This window comes from Caenorhabditis briggsae (genome assembly GCF_000004555.2).
Source record: "Caenorhabditis briggsae complete genome, chrII, whole genome shotgun sequence".
Lineage (NCBI taxonomy): Eukaryota > Metazoa > Nematoda > Chromadorea > Rhabditida > Rhabditidae > Caenorhabditis > Caenorhabditis briggsae.
Window position 1 is genome coordinate 9,409,184 of NC_013486.2, and position 20,888 is coordinate 9,430,071.

Consider the following 20,888-nt stretch of genomic DNA (forward strand, 5'->3'; position numbering starts at 1 on the left):
AGATCATTTTTCTAGCATTGCCTATATTTAATTGGAGGCGATTATCCCTTCTTGCATATTTTTCACATCGTCTTCTGCTCTCTTTCTTTCCACACATGTCACATGCGCCAGGAGAAGGTCGTCCCGTTTCTTCGCTCTTCCCAGCGCGCTGCAACGAGGTACTCTCTCCATCGCGCTGTGCACAGCCTCACCATAATCGCGTCAGCAAAAAATGAGAGGCACGCTACTAGAACCGCCCCTTCTCTCGCGGCAACAAACAAATGCCGAGAGACTCATGCGACCCGTCGTGAGGACGCGTTTTGCCTTCTGTTTTGCCTCGACGGCGTCAGAATTTGTCGATAAATTTGTTGTTGATTACTGTTCTGAACACAAGGAACATACTCAATAATGTTGTTTGGCGTTTCGAAGCGAAAGGATACTGTGCATTCGTGTACTCTTCGTGGACAACTGAATATCTTTCTCTTTTCTCAGAATATATGTTTTCTGATGACGTCTACATTTTAATTTCAGGAGGTGGCTTCTCAAAACGCGACAACAATGGCAACGCTCAACGAGATCGAGCTGAGCGAGGTAAAGGTTAATCATTTCCTGACATTAACCTTATTCTAAAACTTTGTTTTACAGATTGAAGAACTATCTCTGAACTTCAAAGAGACTCCTCGCCAAGATCATTCGATGACACCAGTTGAATTGTGCTACTTTGACGATTTCGCCACCACTCTTGTCGTAGACGCTGTGCTCAATTTCTCAACACACAAAATGTGCAAGAAGTATGGAAATTAAACAACGCATCCGAATCGATAATGTTTTCAGACGGCGATATCTATACGGAGATGAGCAGAGAGTAGCTCGAGAACTCATGGAGCGCTTCAGAAAAGATCAGGATTGGACTCCAGCGATATATGGGTTTTTGAACATGAGAAGTGTTCGTTCATTCATCGAAAAGTTAGCATTCAACAAACAGCTCGAGTTTCGTGATCATGTAATTGTTATAGTTTATTTGCATCTTCTCATCAATTATATTTTCCAGATCATACGATTCCTCAATGTCTTTCACCACGATTCAGGGTACACCATTCAAGAATGCACTCGTTATTCACTGGAAGGCAATCAGGGCGCGAAGCTCGTTGCGACACGTGCTTGGTATCGCGGCGACAAGATTCAACGACTCAGCGGCGTCGTTTGTCTACTTTCAACACAAGACGAAGATACTATACTCCAGCCAGAAGGCAGCGATTTCTCCGTGATGTACAGTAACAGAAAGCGCTGCTCAACTCTCTGGCTAGGGCCAGGAGCCTACATAAACCACGACTGCAGGCCAACTTGCGAATTCGTTTCACATGGAAGTACTGCTCACATAAGAGTGAGTGACTAGACCTTATGGCGTTCAACATTTTCATTTTTTCAGGTCCTCCGCGATATGGTTGCCGGCGATGAAATCACGTGTTTCTATGGGAGCGAGTTCTTCGGCCCGAAAAACATGGACTGTGAATGCCTCACTTGTGAGAAGACAAAGCGTGGAAAGTTCAGCACATCCGACGAGGAGGAGAACGACGAACCATCTGCACTGTCCGAGAAGCGTATAAAATATGGACTTCGTTCTAGATCCCGCGTTTAGACACCCAAAACCTATTTCAATCATCTATCATCTCTGCTTCTTTTCTGTTCAATAGAATATGTTTTGTTCTGTTTCATGGCCCGTGTAAATATGATAATATCGCTTCTGAAGGTTCCCTATTATCCTGATTCTATGTTGAGTTCCTCGCTCCCTCCCTAAATTTGTCTTTGTACAATATCCCAGTAAAAAACGCTATCAACAGTATATTAGAGATTGAAACTTCTAGCAACTTTCCCCCAAAGACTCTTTCTTCCATTTCCTTTGTTTGGTTCTTGTACGCATACAACGATCTCTCTGTGCTCTGTTTCGTTCGTTCTCTCTCTCTCTCTTTCAATCTTTAATCCAGTACCTTTTTTCATAACTTCGCATGAATAAATATATTCTTTTAAATAACAGTTTTATTCGTGACACCAATCATGTCGCATGGAAATCGTGTCGCGAGGTTGAGAGCAGAACTCAGTCTTGAAATCGATTGGATCTGGTTGGCAGTACTCGCAGGTTTATAAAGCTATAGTTCTCGTTCAAATAATCAAAAAGTGTTCATGATATGGCGCCGAATAGAGAGAGGTTTTACAGAAGAATTTCAAGCATTGAAACTTGAGATTAACATTTTTAGGATTGCTGAAGATGACCTCAACTTACCGTATTTCCATGGAGCACTCATGAATCAGGATGCAGATCAATTATTGGTCAATGAAGGAGACTTCATGGTGACGAGTAGAACGGTTGCTGAACTCAACAAACTCCAATTCCATCTTGCTGTTCGCTTGAAGAAAGGAATCCGCCGATACGAAATAAAACGGAATTCAACTTCCGCAAAACTCGGAACCCGGTCGGCTGGAAATATTGGAAAACTGATTGATTCGTTGAAAGCGGAAACAATCGAAATTAAAGGAGAAAAGGTGGCATTGAAACGAGCCATTGCAAAGGGAAAATTCCAATTGATGCATCGAGATGTCAACTTTAAAAAACAAATTGGTTCGGGTGCCTATGGAACGGTTTATAAGGGACGTTTGGCGAAGAATAACGCGGTGATTGCTGTCAAAAAGCTGGACACGGAAGGAACGGACGAAGAGGGATTGGCTGATATGATGAAGGAAGCAAGAGTTATGCAACTCTACGATCATCCGAATATTGTCAAGTTTTATGGATTTATTCTTGACGATTTTCCATATCTTCTGGTTCTTGAATTCTGTAATGGAGGTGCTGTTGAAGATCTTTTAAGAGAGAAACCAGATTTGAAGGTCAATCGTAGAGTTCAATATACCTACATGGCTTCTGCAGGAATGGACTACCTGCATAAGAAAAAGTGATAAACTTAGAGAATTTTAGGTTCTATATAATGTTTTTGCAGCTGTATCCATCGTGACATTGCCGCCAGAAACTGTCTCATTCATAATGGAGTCGTCAAAATGGCCGATTTCGGAATGTGTCGTGCCACCGCAGTCTACAAAGTGGATCTCTCGAAACCGCTCAACGTCCGTTGGCTGGCTCCAGAAGTTTGGAACAATGGAGAAACCCGTTTCAACACAGACGTCTATGCATTTGGAGTTATGATTTGGGAGTTCTTCATTACTCCGTACCAGTCACCGTACCATGAGTGGAAGGGGTACACAGTGAAGGTGAGCTGATAAGAAAGTGATAAGAATGCCAAGGAGAAAAGAGTTAACATTGTGGTTAGTTTTACAGCAAAAAGTGAGAGCTGGATACCGAATGCCACCTCCGGATGGGATGCCCAGAGAGATGATGATTGTGCTCAACGAGTGTTGGAACCATGACCCGAATAAGAGACCAACTGCAGAAAAGTTGAAAGAGAAGTTGGAGGAATTGAATCAGAAGTTTGAAGCAGGAGATGCGAGTGTCTTGCAGGGACCCGAGAAGAGTTCGGACCCACCGACCAATAACTGATACGCTGTACATAAAAAATGAGATCTCACTGAATTCTGAAATGAAACGGTCCTTTGAAAATTGTCTTATGAATCTATTTTGATAAATTGGGTGATCCTGGTCGTAATTGATTACTGTATATGTTTTTCATTTACCCACAGTACCACTCATCAATTTTTCGAATCTTCAATTGAAATAGGTAAACTCTAGGTACCGTAAAACCTGTAATGGAAGGACCTGTAATAGAAGGTGTCTAGTTTGAGCTCAATTATCTCAAATCCTATGCAAGATATCGAAAACATGTCAACTGAAAAAACACTTCTGATATTATGATGAGCAATTTATCAGTTGACAACTTTTTTATATCTTTGACAGTAACCGAGAAAAATAGGCTCAAAGTTGAAAGTTATGGGGGCCTTGCATTTCAGGTTTTCTGGCATGAGAAAATGTTCTTGGTCGATTGGCCAGATAATTCCTGTAAACGTAAAAAGTTTGGCAAAGACGAATACACATTGAGATTTTACGAATTTTCTATATTTTCGGGCCCTTTGCTTGATAACGATCCATTTGCTCGAGAGTTTTATGACAAAAATTTGGAACTATTAATTTAGAGCTTTCCCTTGGCGCACAACAATTTACACACCGTAAACTCTCTTATGGAACACCCCCCCCCCAAACCATCAACTTTGAGTCAATTTATCTCGGTTCCTGTGAAAGATATGAAAAAGTGGTCAACTGATAATATGTTAATTATGTCATCCAAAATAGTTTGTCAATTGATAATTTTCTGATATCTCTAACAGTAAACGATATATATTGGGCCAAAGTTTGCAGTTTGTATGTCCTCCTATTAGAGTTATTACGGTATCTTTACTATTATTGAACGGATTTTCGCAATTCTTCAGGAATTTGTATTACTTCCTAAAAGTTATATAATTATTTCTTCTTTTTTCAATCTATTTCCTAGTCCTGCTTTCTAGATACTACCCGTTTCATGTACCGGAAATTAGACTCCTCTCACAATTTTGATCATAACACAATGGACAATTCTACATTTTTTCCCTGCTCTTCTCTCACGTTCTCATTTCCCAAAGCCATTATTTTAAATTTTAATACCAAATTCAACCCTTGTTCCCAACCTTTCTCTCTCGTTTAAAGTTCACATCGTTATATTAATGAGCCTTTATCCATCCGCCGCACACCTGGTACCTCCCCCAACCACACCACTCAAATGTTTCATTCGGACAGGACGACTGCTCTCTTATTCTCCACCAATCGACCAATTCGTTATCGATGGCCCCGCCCACTTCTTTGATAGGAGAATTTCTGCGTCTCCTACACTAGAACACCATGAGCCCACCTACTTTTTGTGACACTATAAAAGGGTGACGTTGCATGGTCGAAAACACTATTCATTCGACTTTGTCCCGTGCTTTCTATCTGTGTCTTTCTTATTCTATTGCTACTGTCTATTAATATTCTAGAAACCTCTTGTTCTTGAGCTGGAAAGGTGACATAAAATCATGTCCAAGCACGCGATATTATGCACATTTTCTAGTCCAAGACTTGATTAATAATGGTTTCATTTTTGAATTATTACAGGTTTTTTGGTTATTGATTGCTTTTTGAGGGTGTAAAAAGGGGGTCCAGGTTCGTAAGTTCGCCACAGCTTTGTTAGAAAGAGCAAGAGAGAAATGTGGTTCCGGAAGCTACCATTCAGAATTATTTTTATTAAGTATAGCATTATATTCTTCTCATAATTCATTTGGTGAGAAATAAATAACCTGAAATGATGTTTCTGGACGTTTTCTGGGCACTCTCGATTCCAATAAAGAACCTGGTTAGAATAAAACTACAGTAATACTTACGGTATTTCCTCTAACATAAGCCCACCCAGGCCGTCAACTTTGAGCTCAATTATCTGGATTCCTGGGAGAGATAGCCAAATGTTGTCAACTAATAAATTATTTAGCATGATATCACCAATACTTTGACGACAGTTGACAAAATTTTGATGTCTTTCACAGGAGCCGAGATAATACCCTTATTCTTATAATAATTTTTTTAGTTCTCCGATTGCATTGTTTTAGTCATTGGAATAGACACGGCGCCTGTACAATCTTATCAACTACATATTCTAAACTTATATTTGCCTTCAAACGTGTTGGTTGTGTGGTGCAAACCAATCCAGATAGATTCAAATGGATGGAAGAGAAGGAGAGAGATAGTGAACTGATAATTCTGTTTGCTCCTGCCTTCTCTTCTTCTTTCCCAGCTCACAAAAGAAAGTAATTGTTCTTATCAAAAGGTATTTGACAAGGAAACGCAGTGATGATGGACATGATTGTCATCTAATTATCAGAAGAAAATGTATACTTTGCAAGTTAGGGGACACTCGTTTATTACAGAATTTTCACAAAGAGACAATTGCGGCGTTCGGAAAAAAGGAGATCATAAAATACAGATACTCGGGAGAAAAAAAAGTGACAAGTATTTTAACATGCATATCTGTTAGTGGCTGATTCCACGAGACAGCTATCTTGCTGTTGGAACATTTCTTTTCCTTGTTGTTGCTTCTGAAATCTCAAAAATATTATTTCAAAGGCTCATTCTTGTCATAGTTTCTTTTAGAATCAATATTTTGGGATCAACTAAATTACATAGATATGATAGAACTCAACGAGTACTACAAAATAATATTATGTGGAAAAATGTATCTTGTCTACGAACAAAGTTGCAGACGAAACGGGCCGAACAAACAGTAAGGGTTCAGCCCGGCACGGATAAGCCACTTTATGGCTCATAACTTTGTTCATAGGCAAGATGTTTTCCAAATAGTATCATTTTGTAGTAATCGTCAAGTTTTATCATATCTATTTTAGTTGGTCTGAGAATATTGATTTTGATAGAAACTAGCGCAGGGCCCGCGAAGGGCCCTGTTCACAAATATATCTCAAATTTTCTACCTGTCTATCAGTCATTTCAATGAGCTTGGTGGTCTCTTTTTTCAGCTTCAAAGCTGTATGTCTGAAGTGAGGCATTGCATGCCAACTATCCTCCATCAGTTTGCTCAGTTTATGAAGTACTGGAACCTTCTTCCACGCTAATTCCGGTGGCGGACGAACTTTCCGAACGTAAACTACTTCTCTCATGTCATCAAAACTTGGATCGTTGTGTACAATTCCATCGAATGGAGGCATGTATGGCTTGGCTTTCAGAGAGGCAGGGCTCTCAACTTTTTGCTTCTGATGGCGTTGTATTCTGGAGTAGTTGTCTGACGAACTTATTGACTCTCCAATTCCACTCGATGCACTGTGATCCGCAGCTGTCTCATCTAGAGCCGACACTTCTTCACAAGTATTCACCTGGAAAATATGATTAAAGTTATCGGTTTTCTCATTTATCGTAAACACTCAAACGGTTAACTTTGAGACAATTTATCTTGGTTCCTGTGAAAGATATCAAAAAGTGGTCCACTGACAAAATGTTTATTATAATACCACAAATATTTTGTCCGTTGACCACTTTTTGATATCTTTTACGAGAGGTGAAATAAATTAGACAAAATAAGTTTAAAGTGTATACGGTAAACGTACTTCAACTCGAATGACAATTTCCCACATAACAAGTGCCATCGAATAGATATCTGCCATTTTGAATTGTGAGAAATCTTGAGGATTCAAGGTGTTCGATAAAAGTTCTGGAGCCATGTAACGTTTCGTTCCAACTTGCACATTATACTTTTGGGGAATTATTTCGTTATTCTGGCTGAAAATTCAAAAATTGAAACTAGAAGAAATAAGAATGAAACGCACTATCTGAGAGCTAGACCAAGATCCGCAATACAGCAAACATTCGGTCTTTTCACAATAATATTCTTCGATTTGATATCTCTGTGTGCAATTTCAGGTTTTCTGAAACTTCCAGTTCCTTGCACTGAAGCATGCAGATGTTCGATTCCACATAGACAGCTGTGAATCAGTCGAAGCGCTTCTTCTGTGGTTAATGTTTCCTCACGACACAAATAATCAGAAAGGGACCCAAGTTCGTGGTAATCTGTGATCAGAAGCATCTTTGTCATAGAATCTTCTTCACTCCAGATGTCAGCAGCCACAAATTCTGAAACCTTCTAAATCAGTGAAACACGACACATATTCAAAAACTAACGTAGAATGTTCTCATGATTGATCATATTTGTCTGATACACATCTCGTTCATTCTTCCACGAATCCTCATCTGTTGTGTAGAACGTCTTCACTGCCACGTAGCTTCCACGATACAACGCTTTCCGTACTTCTCCATATCTTCCTTGTCCGATTGTTTGAATGATTGTCAAGTCTTGTCTTACGGTTCTTTGCAATAATGCAGCTTGTCCAGAGCCGCTTCTGAACTTTAAAAAACATTAGTTGAAATTCTAGAAAATGTATTATTTTACCCAGAATCTTCCATCATCGCTCTCTTCTCGTCCCAGTAGGAAGACTCAGTCGATAGAGAGACTGGTTTTTCCTTCGCTATAAATTTAATTGTATAACTCTATCTGTTTTTTTCTGAGTTACCAGATCTTGAACGACGACGATACGCCCACCAGACAACTCCAAATGCAATCATTCCAACTGCAATGATTATGAAAAACATCTCTATCCCATTTATGACATTATTGAATGAAGAATTGGTCTCGTTGTAGCTATTGTCTTCTTCTTGAAGAACTTTTTCTGAAATTTTAATTTTTTTTTAATTTTTAAATAAAAAAAACTTAAACTTAAATTTTTTTTAAACTTAAAATTAATGAACCTTTATGATGATGAACGTAAGGTGGGGGTACCAAATCTTTGTTACAAAAGTTTCCCTCGTAGCAACATCCGATGCTTTTGGGTGAATGATGAGCAGCTCTCCAGGAGTTGCACTAGAAAAGAAAATGATTTGAAATTTGGAAAAATCTCTTCAAAGAATTACCGTAAGATGAGAGGCTCCACTTCCCCTTTCCAATGTGGCACAACCCCATTTGTGTTGAGTTTCCATTCGTTTTTCATGTTTGTTGTACTTCTGCAATTACAAAAATTAAACAGGTTACCGTAAAACCTGTATTAGAAGGGCCCCTTTAGTAGAAAATTTTGTTTGAAGCTTTTCATTTTCGTACGTTTTTAGTGAAAATATACCAAAATTTTCACAAATTCTCAGAAACTTATTGAAACACACTTTTGTGCTAAAAAGTTTGCTCAATTTTGGTGAAATCAAACTATTTTCTTGAATTCGCGAAATTTTTGATATTTTTAAAGAAAAATAGCCGGAAAATAGAAGAGCCGTCCGAAAATGCCTCGGAACAATAGAAGGACTGGTCCTTCTAATACAGGTTTTACTGTAACTTACCTCTTCAACAGCATGATAGCAAGCGGCTCCATCCATTTTCACACACGTCATGTTCTTTCCGCAAATCGATTCATCATAATTGCAGTAGCAACGATTTTTGGGAATATCATTAGGCTTCTGTCGAATTGCCATCTCTTTCAAAACACGGCGTCTGAAAAATTGATAATTTTTAAAATTTGTGTCTCAAATCTTTTTTATCACCTGAATTCCTTTGGGACACCAACTGCATCTTTTGGAATGCTCAACGCTAAATCCTCATCGTCATACTGATCGTAATCAACCGCACAATGACTAAATCCAAAAACAAGAAGGAACAAGAAGACGATATTCATTATTCTGAGATTATTCGAAAAAATTGATTGAGAAATTGTTAATGAAGACAAAAAACAAGAAGAAGATAACGAGTAAAAGGTAGAAGTAGAGATAGAGAGACTGTTTGCCAAGCCGTTTCCTCCTCCGTCTCGTACTATATTGTGTGTGATACCTTCGTTTCTATCACTCTACTACCTCTCTTTTATCAGTGGACAGACTGATCGAAGGGATATTTTGAACTGGGGAGTATGACAAGTTGCGCCCACACTTGTAAAACGGGCACTGGCAGGTTTTCGTTGGCTCTGTTATATTTTCGTTTAAGATCTGTTTATTTAAACCAATCAAATTAGACATGATAGAACTTGACGAGGACTACACAATTTCGATATTTGGAAATTGTGTTCTATATTATAGGCTATATATGAACAAATTTATAAGCCATAAAGTGGCTGATCCTGGCCGGGCCGGGCCGGGTCTATCATATCTAATTTAGTTTTTCCAAAATATTGATTCTGGCAAAAAAGATGGCAAGGCTAGCAAAGTTCTATCGGATTACAAGTATGGTTGCGCCAAATTCAATCCATGACTTGTCAGAGAGACGAACTGTGAAGGGCGGCGCCTTTCTGTCGCGCCACCCCATAAAACCAAGGGGCCATTAAATGGCGTGGCGCCATTTTTCTGAGAAATTGAAGATAGATTGGATTGATGAATAGGGTGGTGTTGTTGTGGAGAAGAGGGCATACTACGCCAGGTGTTTCTTTTTAATATCTCATTGTTACTTTCTTTTGAAGTGAGTCGGTAGACGAACCGGAAGATGTTAATAGACACACTTAATTGAAGCTGGTTTTGGAAAAATGGAGAAGACACTAATTTTAAATGGAATTCAAAAAAAAGCATATACTGAAATTTTTGCTAAAAAATTGTTCAAAAAATTGTTTAGTAGGAGAGCAAAATAGAAAAGCACATACAATCCCCTTCTATTCAAAATGACAAGCAATAGTCTAGGCAAAATTGAAAAATATAATGTATTCGAAATTCAAATACTATTCTGGTACAAAAAAACGAACCTGTGGAAAAGAAACACCAGAAGTTCTGATTCCAGACTTTTTGAAATTCAGTATTGCATTATTTCAAAATTCCAGCATTTTCGAATTCCAGCATTTTCGAATTTCAGAATTTCAAAATTTTTGAAATTCAGTATTCAATTATTTCAAAATTCCAGTATTTTCGAATTCCAGCATTTTCGAATTCCAGCATTTTCGAATTTCAGAATTTCAAAATTTCAGAATTTCAGAATTTCAGAATTTCAGAATTTCAGAATTTCAGAATTCCAGAGTTTCAGATTTTTGTTAAATTTTAATCTCCAACCTCCAAAATCAGAAACCCACACTCTGGTATTCATATCAAAACGCCCCCTACTAGAAAAGGAAAAAAAACCGGATTCAATCAAAATTGGATTTGAAATGTTAGCCTTGGAGCAAAAGGGAAGAGGAAATGAAAAACCAGTGTACTCTGTTTTTGATGATCTTCGAAATCATAACTCTCTCTCCAATATCAAACGAAGTTCATTAGTACTCAATAAGGCAACATGTGACACATATACGGGAAAAAATAGAAAGTGTAAAAAGTGTAGTATTCCAAAAAGAAGAAGAAGGAGTTGACGTCCAATGAGGATCTCCTGGGCAACCCGAGAGGTAGTAAATGGACCACAAGGTTTGATTTTTCAGGCGTGAACTCTTCAAAAGATGCAAATTTTGGTTTTTAGGTCAGATTTGGGATACGTGGGAGAAGCAGCCAGGATAGGCATCAGTTTCAACTGGAGAAGATTTATCAATTATCGTGAGCAAAGCTGATAATAATTGAAATGAAACAAAACGAGAATGTTGAAACAACGACACCACCCGAAGAAGTAAACGGGAACGATGAGAAGAATTACGACGAAGTTGACCGATACCTGGAGCACATGTGCGCCTACAAAACGCCATACGTAATGCTCGACCGGACGGGTTTACGCATCTCGTTCTTTGGCTTACTGCCCATCACAACCGGAGAGGACGGAAACCAACGCATCTGGGGAGGAAGTATCCTTTTGAATAGTGGAGAGTTGGGTGAGTGTAGAGGAGATTCTGAGAAATTGTGGGCGGCCTGAATTGGTCTAGGTTTAGAATTTATTAGTTTCTTGATTTATGAGTTTTGATAATAATATTTGGTTCCAGAATACCCTCAAATCGACTTCAAACTTCGTGTCACCACCAAAAGAAATTTCGATCCACAGCTGTCTTGTAACCGTAGCAAAGGGGTCATCAAGCAGAAGGACACTTTTTTGTTATCGGTAAAAATTTAATAAAAACTCATATTTTCATTATTGTGCGGAATTTGTTTTTTCTGCAATTCTACAGTAATCCAGAGTGATTCAAAACCTCTGCACAAAAGTTACTTATTTAGAAGCATTTAGAATCGATGGTATTTTAATAGATCTGCAAAAACCTCGAAAAATTGAAATTTTAAGTTGATTTTCTAAAACATCTATCTCCTTATTGATTCCTTTTAAATTAACATAAAATAATATCTTTAGGTTACTGTAGTTTTCGTTGTGGGATCTTCAATGATTTTTTTCGTACCAGAAAAGTAGTGAATATTTCAGTACCAACTCCCGGAGTCTTCCATTAAATACATCAAACTAACACTCATTACTGATGGAACACCACACGAAGTGCCTCTTTGTAAATATCCGAAAGCAGATTATTTTTGGATTGGAAAAGACACAAAAGGTTCCGAAATCATAATTTCTTTTTACTTTTTTCTTTGTTCAGTTCCCGGTCCCGCCCAACTTCTGCAAGAAAGAAAACACAGTACGGGAACTGAAGCGACGACAATGAAAAATGTGTCTCCAGGACGAATCGAGAATATTCCAGACGGACTCAAAGATTTTATTTTTGGCGGAAATGGTTTGCAAATGTTGAGCAAGATGTTGTATCCACACGGCATCGCACTATTCCGTGATCTGTCTGAGGTGAAACTGGACAACTTTGATGTGAATGGGATGCTGATGGATGGAAATTCCACTGATGGTTTGTTTCATTCAACTCTTCATGAAGATCTTCAGAACAGATTTTATCATCTTTCAGCGATTGCCGAAGAGATTGTCCGCCGTTTTCACGACGCGAATCGCGAGAAATTTCCAACTGAACTTGCTTCTCTTCATTGAACTGAACTATGCCTCTGTATAAATGTTATTGAGGGAATTCTTTGTTTTTTTTCTATTGGAAATATCTTCAGAGCCGTCCACAAATATTATTTTTTTATATTTGAAAATCCGCGCAAAAGAGGGATCATTACAAGGGGCGCACTTGCTGACCTCCTTTTTGCGTTTTTTTTCAACCGGAAAATTATCGATTCTCTAAAAACAAAACTTTGAATGAACATAAATTCGTTCAATTTCTGTATTCGCTCTTTGCAAAATCTGTGTGAAATATAATTAAAATAATAATTCATGTTTTCAGTAATTGAAACCAAAGAAGACAAGCGACATGAATGGATTGTGTTGTTGTACACCATGCAAGCCAAGGTAAAGTTTACCGATTTTCGACACCAACTAATAACTCTTATTGCAGATATCGGAGATTGGTGGATTCAATATATCCACGGGCAGTTACCGATGGATTACTCCATTCCAATATGCAGAAGCTGACATTTTATGCTATTTCTCATCCGGAAAAACTTGAAAGAATTGGAGAATATCTAGTGATGAGAATGGTTCGGGATTTGAATCGACAGCGTCCTGTTCAAGTCAAGGTGAGAAAATCGATAAATAAAGTTAGAACTTTATCCGTCTTTCAGATAGCAGTTGAAGCGATGGATCAACTTCTTCAAGCATGTCACAGTTCGCCTAGTCTTCCGCAGTTCAGTGAGAATCATTTGAGAATGGTTCAACGACTGTTGGAGAGCAACAATGCAAAAATGGAGGTGGGAATTAGTAATTCATGCGTAGGAGGATAAAATTAATGTTGGTGGTTATTTCAGCAACTGGCCACTGACTCATTCGTCACATTTTCCAACATAGAAGAGAGTTCACCGTCCTATCACCGCCAGTACGACTTCTTTATTGACAAGTTCTCTCAAATGTGTCACGCCAATCCGCAAGCTGCATATGGAGAAGATTTCCGATTAGCGCGTTGTGCTGGGTTGAGAGGTCTCCGAGGAGTTGTGTGGAAATCAGTAACCGACGATCTTCATCCGAATATTTGGGAGCAGCAGCACATGGATAAAATCGTTCCTTCTATATTGTTCAATCTTCAAGAACCTGATGATAATGGTGGATTTTCTTCGTCTCACATTCCGAAATTTGATAATAACTTTACGGATTCGACACAATCTCACAGAGGAGACGATGAAGCTACACCGAAAGTGCTCTCGGATCGTTGTTTGAGAGAGTTGATGGGAAAAGCTTCATTTGGGTCCTTGAGAGCAGTTATCGAGCCAGTTCTGAAACATATGGATCTCCATAAACGTTGGTCGCCACCTCCATCATTTGCCATTCACGTATTCCGAGCAATTATCTACAGTATTCAAAGTCAAAACAGCTATTTTGTGATACAAGAGCTGATTAATCACTTGGACAGTATGTGTTCAGCTGATGCATCCACAAGAATTGGAATCGCTACAGTTCTCTCAAGCATTGTTTCGATTGCTGGAACATCTATCGGCCCACTTTTGCTCTCAATTTTCAATTCTCTTCTCAAACATCTTCGCACTTCTGTTGATTTTGAAAGAAGTGGAAAATGTAGTGATCAACCAGCTGAGAAGATGTATCAAGAAGCTTTAATAAATGCTATGGGAGACTTTGCAAACGCTCTTCCTGACTATCAAAAAGTTGAAATGATGATGTTCACAGTTGGAAATATTCCGAATCTTGATGAAAGAAAATCAAAGCAAGGAGAAGAATTCTTGCAACATGTCCTTGTCAAAACCCTTCTCAAAGTTGCCACCAAATACAGAACTGCCTATTTAGCCACAGTATTCACTGATTCATTCCTGGATACTCTTCTACGCCTTGCCTTGGTTCGTGATCCGCAAGTTCGATTGGCTACCCAACAGATTTTCCATACTCTCCTTGATAGGTAACTAAATAATTCATTATGCTTCTTAAAAAACTACTATCATTTTAGACACGACAATGCTGCGAATCTCGTTCATCTCGGATACGAGTTAGATGTTGCTGATGTACAGTTAACCGTCGAGAAATGCTCAAGAGCCGATCAAATGTTCATGAGAAAGCACATTGGCGATATCACCTATATGCTATGGAGAGCTGCTGCTGCTGCAGATGAAACTGATCTCAGCACGCACGCTGATGCAATTCTATGCACGATGAGCTTGTTGTGCATTGAAGTTGGATTCGAGAATCTTTGGTTGAGCTGTTCCGTCTGTCTATGGCACTTCAACAACTCGCTTTAGACACTAAACAGAACTTCAGCGATGCGAAACGAAACAGTATTCACAATATCGTTGCCAAGTATATGAATCTATCCGCCCAATTGATTGCCAATCCTTCCCTTTGCCAGCAAGTACAACATGTCGTTGGCTGTCGAGCCCAACGTGGAATTCCTGGTCTCAACCTTCTTCTCAGTGTCAAGGAATCCCCGATGAACGATGATCCACTGTCCTCTACCGCTGTGAACGGAACAATTCCGGAAGGCACGCCCAGGACGATAACCGAAGGTGATCATGCCCTGCTGTTCAATATCGAAGATGTAGCTGAGTCTCTGAAAGCTTCTGGAAAAGATGCATCACGTCTATTTGTGCCGTTCAATATGAGTTTGAACGGAAGAGATGGAAATGGAGACAGTTGGCAGAGGGAGGATGGACAGAACTTTGATTCGACGGATGGCAGAGAATCGCCTGATGGATACAAGACAGTTGGTATTGATGATGTTTCGGTTGATATGTCAGTTGATTGGACACCGCCGATTAGTAGAAAACAGAGCAGAAGAAATACGATATTCTCAATTGTCAATCCGCCAAGTAAGTTTTTATCATTCCCCCAGATTGCTATAGCTCCAGTTAGTTCCAGAACTCAACGCATCAACTGTCGATGATCTCAAAGCATATGCTAATGCTTCATTCGATCCAATCGAAGAAGATAGAAAAGAGAAAGAGCTCACTGGAAGTATCCTTTCCGAAATTCGGAATACCGACTTCGAAGAACGAGTCAATACTAATGAATCTCTGAATGAGAGAGGCGATTTGTCGAAATCCATCGCTCGTCTTTTGGTTCGAAATGGAGAAACAACAAAAGTTCGAGACATCGGAAGACCGACTAAGCCGAAAAATGTCTTTGAGATCGAGCTGCCATCTTTTGCATACTGATTTCGCCTTTTTTTTACCCTTTTAATTTATAAAACTAATATATTTTGAAGATGTATTATATATTTATTAATTTACTTCTAGTTTTCACCCTGTTTCAAAGAGAATTTAGGTAGCCGCATAAACAATTTATCTGCTTTAAAATTTTGTACATCATAATCCAATTCATTCGGCGAGTGGTACAGGTAATCTTACGACTTTTCGGACATTCTAAAAAGTTACGTGCACCGACCAAACTTCCTGCTCAACGTCCAATTTCCTTGAGCCAATTTTAGAGAGAAAAAGAATAGATCACAACACGAGGAATTTAGTTTTCTCTCTTCCAATTGTCCTCCCCAATCTCCCCCTCTTTTCCCAAACTTTTAGGTCGTCTCTAAATTTTCTCCACTGTTGTTGATGTCACGTCTTCAGAAGAAGATGGCTCCTTTGAAGATCACATCGACGTGATCATCTACTTTGTGATTGTCACTTTCTTTTTTAGTGGGTGGTCCCTCCTATCTAATGAGTTTACGAGATCACCTGATGTGGAGAAAAGAAAGTAAATCGACACTTTTTCTCGTGTCAACTGAAATTAGATGACGACGGATGCGTGTTGAAAACTTTTCTCTTTTTTTCTGAGAAAGCGGTAATCGTCTAGACGAAATCTAATTCATGGAAACTTGTTGCAAATGTTATTCATCTTAAAGTTAAACGCTTTAAAGGGGGACTCCGACCAGAAATTTTTATTGCATTAAAATGTGTTAAAATTTATCTATTTTTCAAATATTATTGCGAAAAATTCAAAGAAAATCCGAAATCCCCGAAAAACGGCGTTGAAAAGGAAGAAAATTCAAACAAAAGGTGCCGCCGGGGGACGAGGATTTTCAGTGAGAAAATAATATTCGGAAAATAGATAACTTTTAACACATTTTAATGTAATAAAAATTTTTGGTCGAAGTCCCCCTTTAAAGTGTTTTCTTAGGGAATGTTCGGAATTTTTCAGAATGTCGAAAATTCCGAGTTTCCAAACTTCGGGAACTACGTAATACTCTGATTTTGAAAATATCGGACTTAGGGAATTTCGGAATATTCGGATTGAAAATTTCAGAATGTCGAAATTTGAGAATCCAACATAAACGCGAAAAATTGGTGAAAAGTTGACAAACAGATATCGAAAAAGCAAAAAAAATCGGAGTAATTCCGCTCAAGACCCACAAGGAAACCTTTCGTGTGCACCTTTGACATACCGTAGTCCAAAAAGCTCTAATGGGGTTACCGTAAGACCTGTATTAGAATAACATCTTTAATAGAAGAGCCCCCGTAATAAAAAGGACCCTCGGCGAAGAAGGACTCCCTTCAGAATGTGTTTTGAAATCAAAAAATTTCCGTACGGTAGAAATTGAAAAAAACATTTTTTGCTCAAAAACTTGCTCAATTTTGGTGAAATCGATAGATTTTCATGAATTGTTGACAAATATTTGTCGAATTTTCGATAAAAAATGTTTGGGGAAAGAACGGCCGGAAAAATAGAAGGGACTCCTCTAATTGAAGGCCCCCTGTAATAGAAGGACCCTCCGGTACCTTGGAACCTTGGAAAAATGAAAGGGCCGGTCCTTCTAATTTATATTTAATACACGTTTCAAAATTCTTTTGAAAATTTGGCTGGAAATTCAAGAATATGATCAGAAAAAATCCCAAAAAATTTGATTCCAAAAAAAGGTTCGAAAATTTTCCTATCGAGATTTCATTTCGGATTTTTTTTGGAATTTTTTGAACTTTCCGATTTCCTAATTCCGAATTCCGCCCCGAACATCCCTGGAAGTTCCACATTGACCTATTTTTATCAAAACCCAAAGTCTCAAACCAAACTCCATTCCAAAGAACTCCAATCCTAAGAAACGTATCACCACTTAAGTTTCTATACAATCCGATCCTCTCGGTTCTCGTTATTCCATGGTTTTTTCTTCTTCTCAAAGTCAACAATTTGTTTCTTATTCTCTCCGTTCGTTTTGTTTCCTACCCATGTCTCCCCGATTCCATTGTTGTCCAATAAGTTTAGCTAGCTTGTGTTGCTTTTCAGAAGAATGCTGTAATTTTGAATTCAGCCACAGGATGCTCCATTTTCCTCCATCTCTTCTATTTTTCCTTCTTTTTACAGATGTTCTCTTCCAATTACAGATCACTCGCCGAGATATATGAATGTCGTCTTCTTCATCTCTGTTTTTCTTTTCTTTTTCTTTTTTATTTTTCATTTTCTCCGTTCTCCTTCAGTATCATTCACGCTAGAAGAAGGCAACCGTTAATTTAATCGTTTTGCTTCTTTGACCCATTTCCATTGTTATTGTCAAAGGAAAAAGCACAGAGAACGAATGCTTCGGCTTAAAACAACTTTTTTGGATTTGCACAAAATTAATTTTACAATTAGAAATATGTACACATGTTATCGAGTGGGAAAACTCAAAAATAATCATCTTTTGATTAGGCACATTATTTCGAGATAAAGGCCATAAACAATTTTTTTGGCTCTGGACTACGGTAGTTGTTGTTGTGCCTTAAGGAAATGATGTTGATTGTTATGAAGAATAAGTATGTAGAACTTCAAGTCCTAGTTCAACTTAATAATTTGTTCTAGTCCTTGAAGGTGGGGGAACATAACAATAATTTTATCGAAATTCTATAATAAGCCTCTGGAGGAGTTGAACTTGTGGGTCCATCGCTGAAGGTGACGTGCCGCTACCAGCTGAGCTACGGTCAATTGATGCGATATATAGTACTGGTCAATAAGATATACAAAAACCTTTTTCAGTGGATTTTTAGCTATTTTGATTATTTTCAGAGGTTTGGAGCTCGGTTGTCAAACTTCAAGTCATTTTGAAAACTCTGGATGGTGTGAAACAGACCAAGCATAACAACTTTGCATTCACAGAAATTTTTGAAAATTCCTAGTGCTTCAGCTATTCACCGATTTCTGAAAGATTTTCCCAATTCCAGTAAAAAACAGGAAAAGGGAGGTCCTTCAGAAATCGGCAAATACCATAACTAAAAAACTAGGAGTTTTCAAAAAGTTCTGGGAATGCAAAGTTTTCATTCTAGGTATGTTTTACACTCTATAAGGTTTTCAAAGTGTTTGGAAACCAGACAGTCGAGCTCTAGACTCTTGAAAATGGTCAAAATGGCTGAGAATCAACTGAAATGCGTTTTTGTATGTCTTATTGAGCAACGAGCTGTGTGAACACTGAACACTGTACACCGTTACGTCAGAATGCATGCTCAAACTCTAAAAAACTTCTAAAAAGTGTCCTGTCCACCTCCTTCAAGTCCTGGTTCAACTAAATCCTTCCTTCTAGTTCTTGAGCTAACTTAATTATGCTCTGTACCAACGAACGTTCAGAAATTAGTATTCCAAGAGTAAGAAGATGTTTCTCGAAGTGCTCGTACTTCTCATCAAACATCTTGACGGCAGCATCTGTCTTCTATCTAATAATTCGGTGGTATTTAAGTCTTAATTGGAGCATTCTTTGCTCATTTCTTCTCTCTCTTCCACACACAAGAAAAAGAGAAATACCCATTTGACTTCCAAATTTTTTTGTCTTCGCAATTCGAAAATTTCACGAAAAGAGTTTTTGGCCTATGTAAATGAGTTTTTTTCAAGATATCCGAGACAGAAGGAGAGGAAAATAGAAAGGATGTGTTGAATTTGAGACGTTTTTCTTTTCAAAAAGAGAAGACGTCTCATATTTTACTGTAAAGAAGGGACAGGAAAAACGAAAAAACAGGGAGGAGTTATGAAAAAAGTGCACAGCAGAATTGAGGTGTTGTCTGCAAGTCTGATGACTTTAGTTGTTGTGGAATTTTTCAGAAGCATGTGAAGAGACTACGGTAATTAATAAATTATTTCTTCTGATATTATTCTGGTACAAAAAAATTAGAGATGTACAAGAGAAACGTCGATGGTTGTGATGGTCCCACAGTGACAACTCCAGTAACCTGAGACTACCGTAAGACCTGTATTAGAAGGTCCGGCCCTTTTATTGTTCCGTGGTACCTCTGGAGGGCCCTTCTATTACAGGGGCCTTTCAATTATAAGGGACCCTTCTATTTTTCAAGCCATTTTTTCAAATTTTTTTAAATTGAAAAATTCGGTGAATACTCGTTCGAAATCCATGAAAATCTAACGACTTTACGGAAATTGAGCCAGTTTTTTTTTTGGAAAAAAGTGTTTCAACGAAAATTTTGTTTCAACGAAATTTTAGCCCTTCTAACACAGCTTTTTCTGTACTTATTTCTAAAGACGTACCCGTTTTTCTCAGTCCGAATAATTGTGCGCTACCCTGCAGAAAATTTACCTGGTCTCATAATTTAATATCTTTCAAAGTTATTTATTCTGTTCAAATTATCCACCCATTCCTCATTTTTTCCTGATTTATGAATGTTTTCAAATGAAACATAAACTTTCTGAGTAATCTTTAAAGAAAAATCCTGCCTGTACCATGTGCTGTCTTTTGGTGTTTCTCCGTGTGTTTTGTTTCCGGTCCCTTCTTCCTGTCGACACATGCCTCTCAATTTCCTTATTTACTCACCCGGAGAGCGGCTCCTCCCCATTTTTTCTTTTCGTCTTCCTCTAAAAATAAAATCATACATATTCTCAACTTTTTTTATTATTAGAGCAAAGATTGTGCAGCTGTAGTCGGAGTATGGACTTTATTAGAAACAACCAGAACAGGAAGTTTTTTTCTTTTCGAAAAGAAACCCAACACAACGTAATCTGGCTAGTCCTAATTGCCATTTAGGTACATATGAAAACCCAAATAACTTTCGACATGGGTGGGAGTTTCTGGAAAAAGTATAATCCAAGGAAGTGTGTGACGTCAATTGGAGCTCTCGAAGAACATCTGCAAAAGACACATATCATTTTCGGGGAGCCTTTCTTCTTTTCGTTTTTTACGAATTCGTTCCTTCTCTATCAGGAAGAATAGAGTGATGGACGGTGAATGGAGGGGTTCCGCATCAATTCGCTCCATTTCCCATTCGAAGCTTCTTTTTCTATTTTCATTTTTGTTTTGCATTTAGTTCCCAATGAACTCTTGAGCAGGTGAATCAAATCGAAACTCTTGATAGACACAAAATACACGTAGACCTCTAGGTTGGGTTTCTTTGAATGGTTTTTCTTATGAGAACGGGTTGTTACACATCATTTTTCTCATCCTTCATTCTCACTATCTTTTCATTTTTCAGGACTCTTGGATAAAATGAAATTTAGGGCCACCGATCAGAAATGTTTCTTGTACTTTTTAAATATTAAAACGTTCCCGAACTTATGGATTCTCATAATATTGCTTTGGCAAAATTTAAAAAAATC

The 20,888-nt window shown here is 38.2% G+C and overlaps 5 protein-coding genes across 5 annotated transcripts; 4 read left to right on the top strand and 1 right to left on the bottom strand.

Annotated features, from left to right (window-relative positions):
- Positions 1 to 95: 95 nt before the first annotated feature.
- On the top strand, positions 96 to 1,618 carry Cbr-set-4 (the record flags this gene model as incomplete). Its single annotated transcript, XM_002630859.1, has 6 exons — positions 96 to 158; positions 511 to 570; positions 625 to 770; positions 814 to 982; positions 1,031 to 1,363; positions 1,409 to 1,618. 6 exons carry the CDS (start codon positions 96 to 98, stop codon positions 1,616 to 1,618), a joined length of 981 nt encoding a protein of 326 aa, XP_002630905.1.
- A 547-nt stretch (positions 1,619 to 2,165) lies between these two features.
- On the top strand, positions 2,166 to 3,526 carry CBG02628 (the record flags this gene model as incomplete). Its single annotated transcript, XM_002630858.2, has 4 exons — positions 2,166 to 2,185; positions 2,235 to 2,927; positions 2,973 to 3,240; positions 3,308 to 3,526. 4 exons carry the CDS (start codon positions 2,166 to 2,168, stop codon positions 3,524 to 3,526), a joined length of 1,200 nt encoding a protein of 399 aa, XP_002630904.2.
- A 2,474-nt stretch (positions 3,527 to 6,000) lies between these two features.
- On the bottom strand, positions 6,001 to 9,204 carry Cbr-sma-6 (the record flags this gene model as incomplete). The annotated part of the gene is made up of 11 exons (XM_045242497.1): positions 6,001 to 6,081; positions 6,472 to 6,870; positions 7,102 to 7,273; positions 7,321 to 7,624; positions 7,673 to 7,890; positions 7,941 to 8,016; positions 8,062 to 8,217; positions 8,297 to 8,408; positions 8,459 to 8,548; positions 8,873 to 9,023; positions 9,074 to 9,204. The coding sequence occupies 11 exons, from the start codon at positions 9,202 to 9,204 to the stop codon at positions 6,001 to 6,003; spliced, it is 1,890 nt and encodes a 629-aa protein (XP_045092253.1).
- Positions 9,205 to 11,048: 1,844 nt separating this feature from the next.
- Positions 11,049 to 12,392, top strand: CBG02626 (the record flags this gene model as incomplete). The annotated part of the gene is made up of 3 exons (XM_045242498.1): positions 11,049 to 11,292; positions 11,401 to 11,516; positions 11,829 to 12,392. The coding sequence occupies 3 exons, from the start codon at positions 11,049 to 11,051 to the stop codon at positions 12,390 to 12,392; spliced, it is 924 nt and encodes a 307-aa protein (XP_045092254.1).
- Positions 12,393 to 12,714: 322 nt separating this feature from the next.
- On the top strand, positions 12,715 to 15,553 carry CBG02625 (the record flags this gene model as incomplete). The annotated part of the gene is given in 7 exon segments (XM_002630855.1): positions 12,715 to 12,752; positions 12,799 to 12,979; positions 13,025 to 13,150; positions 13,208 to 14,304; positions 14,353 to 14,575; positions 14,590 to 15,208; positions 15,258 to 15,553. 7 exon segments carry the CDS (start codon positions 12,715 to 12,717, stop codon positions 15,551 to 15,553), a joined length of 2,580 nt encoding a protein of 859 aa, XP_002630901.1.
- Between the last annotated feature and the right edge of the window lie 5,335 nt (positions 15,554 to 20,888).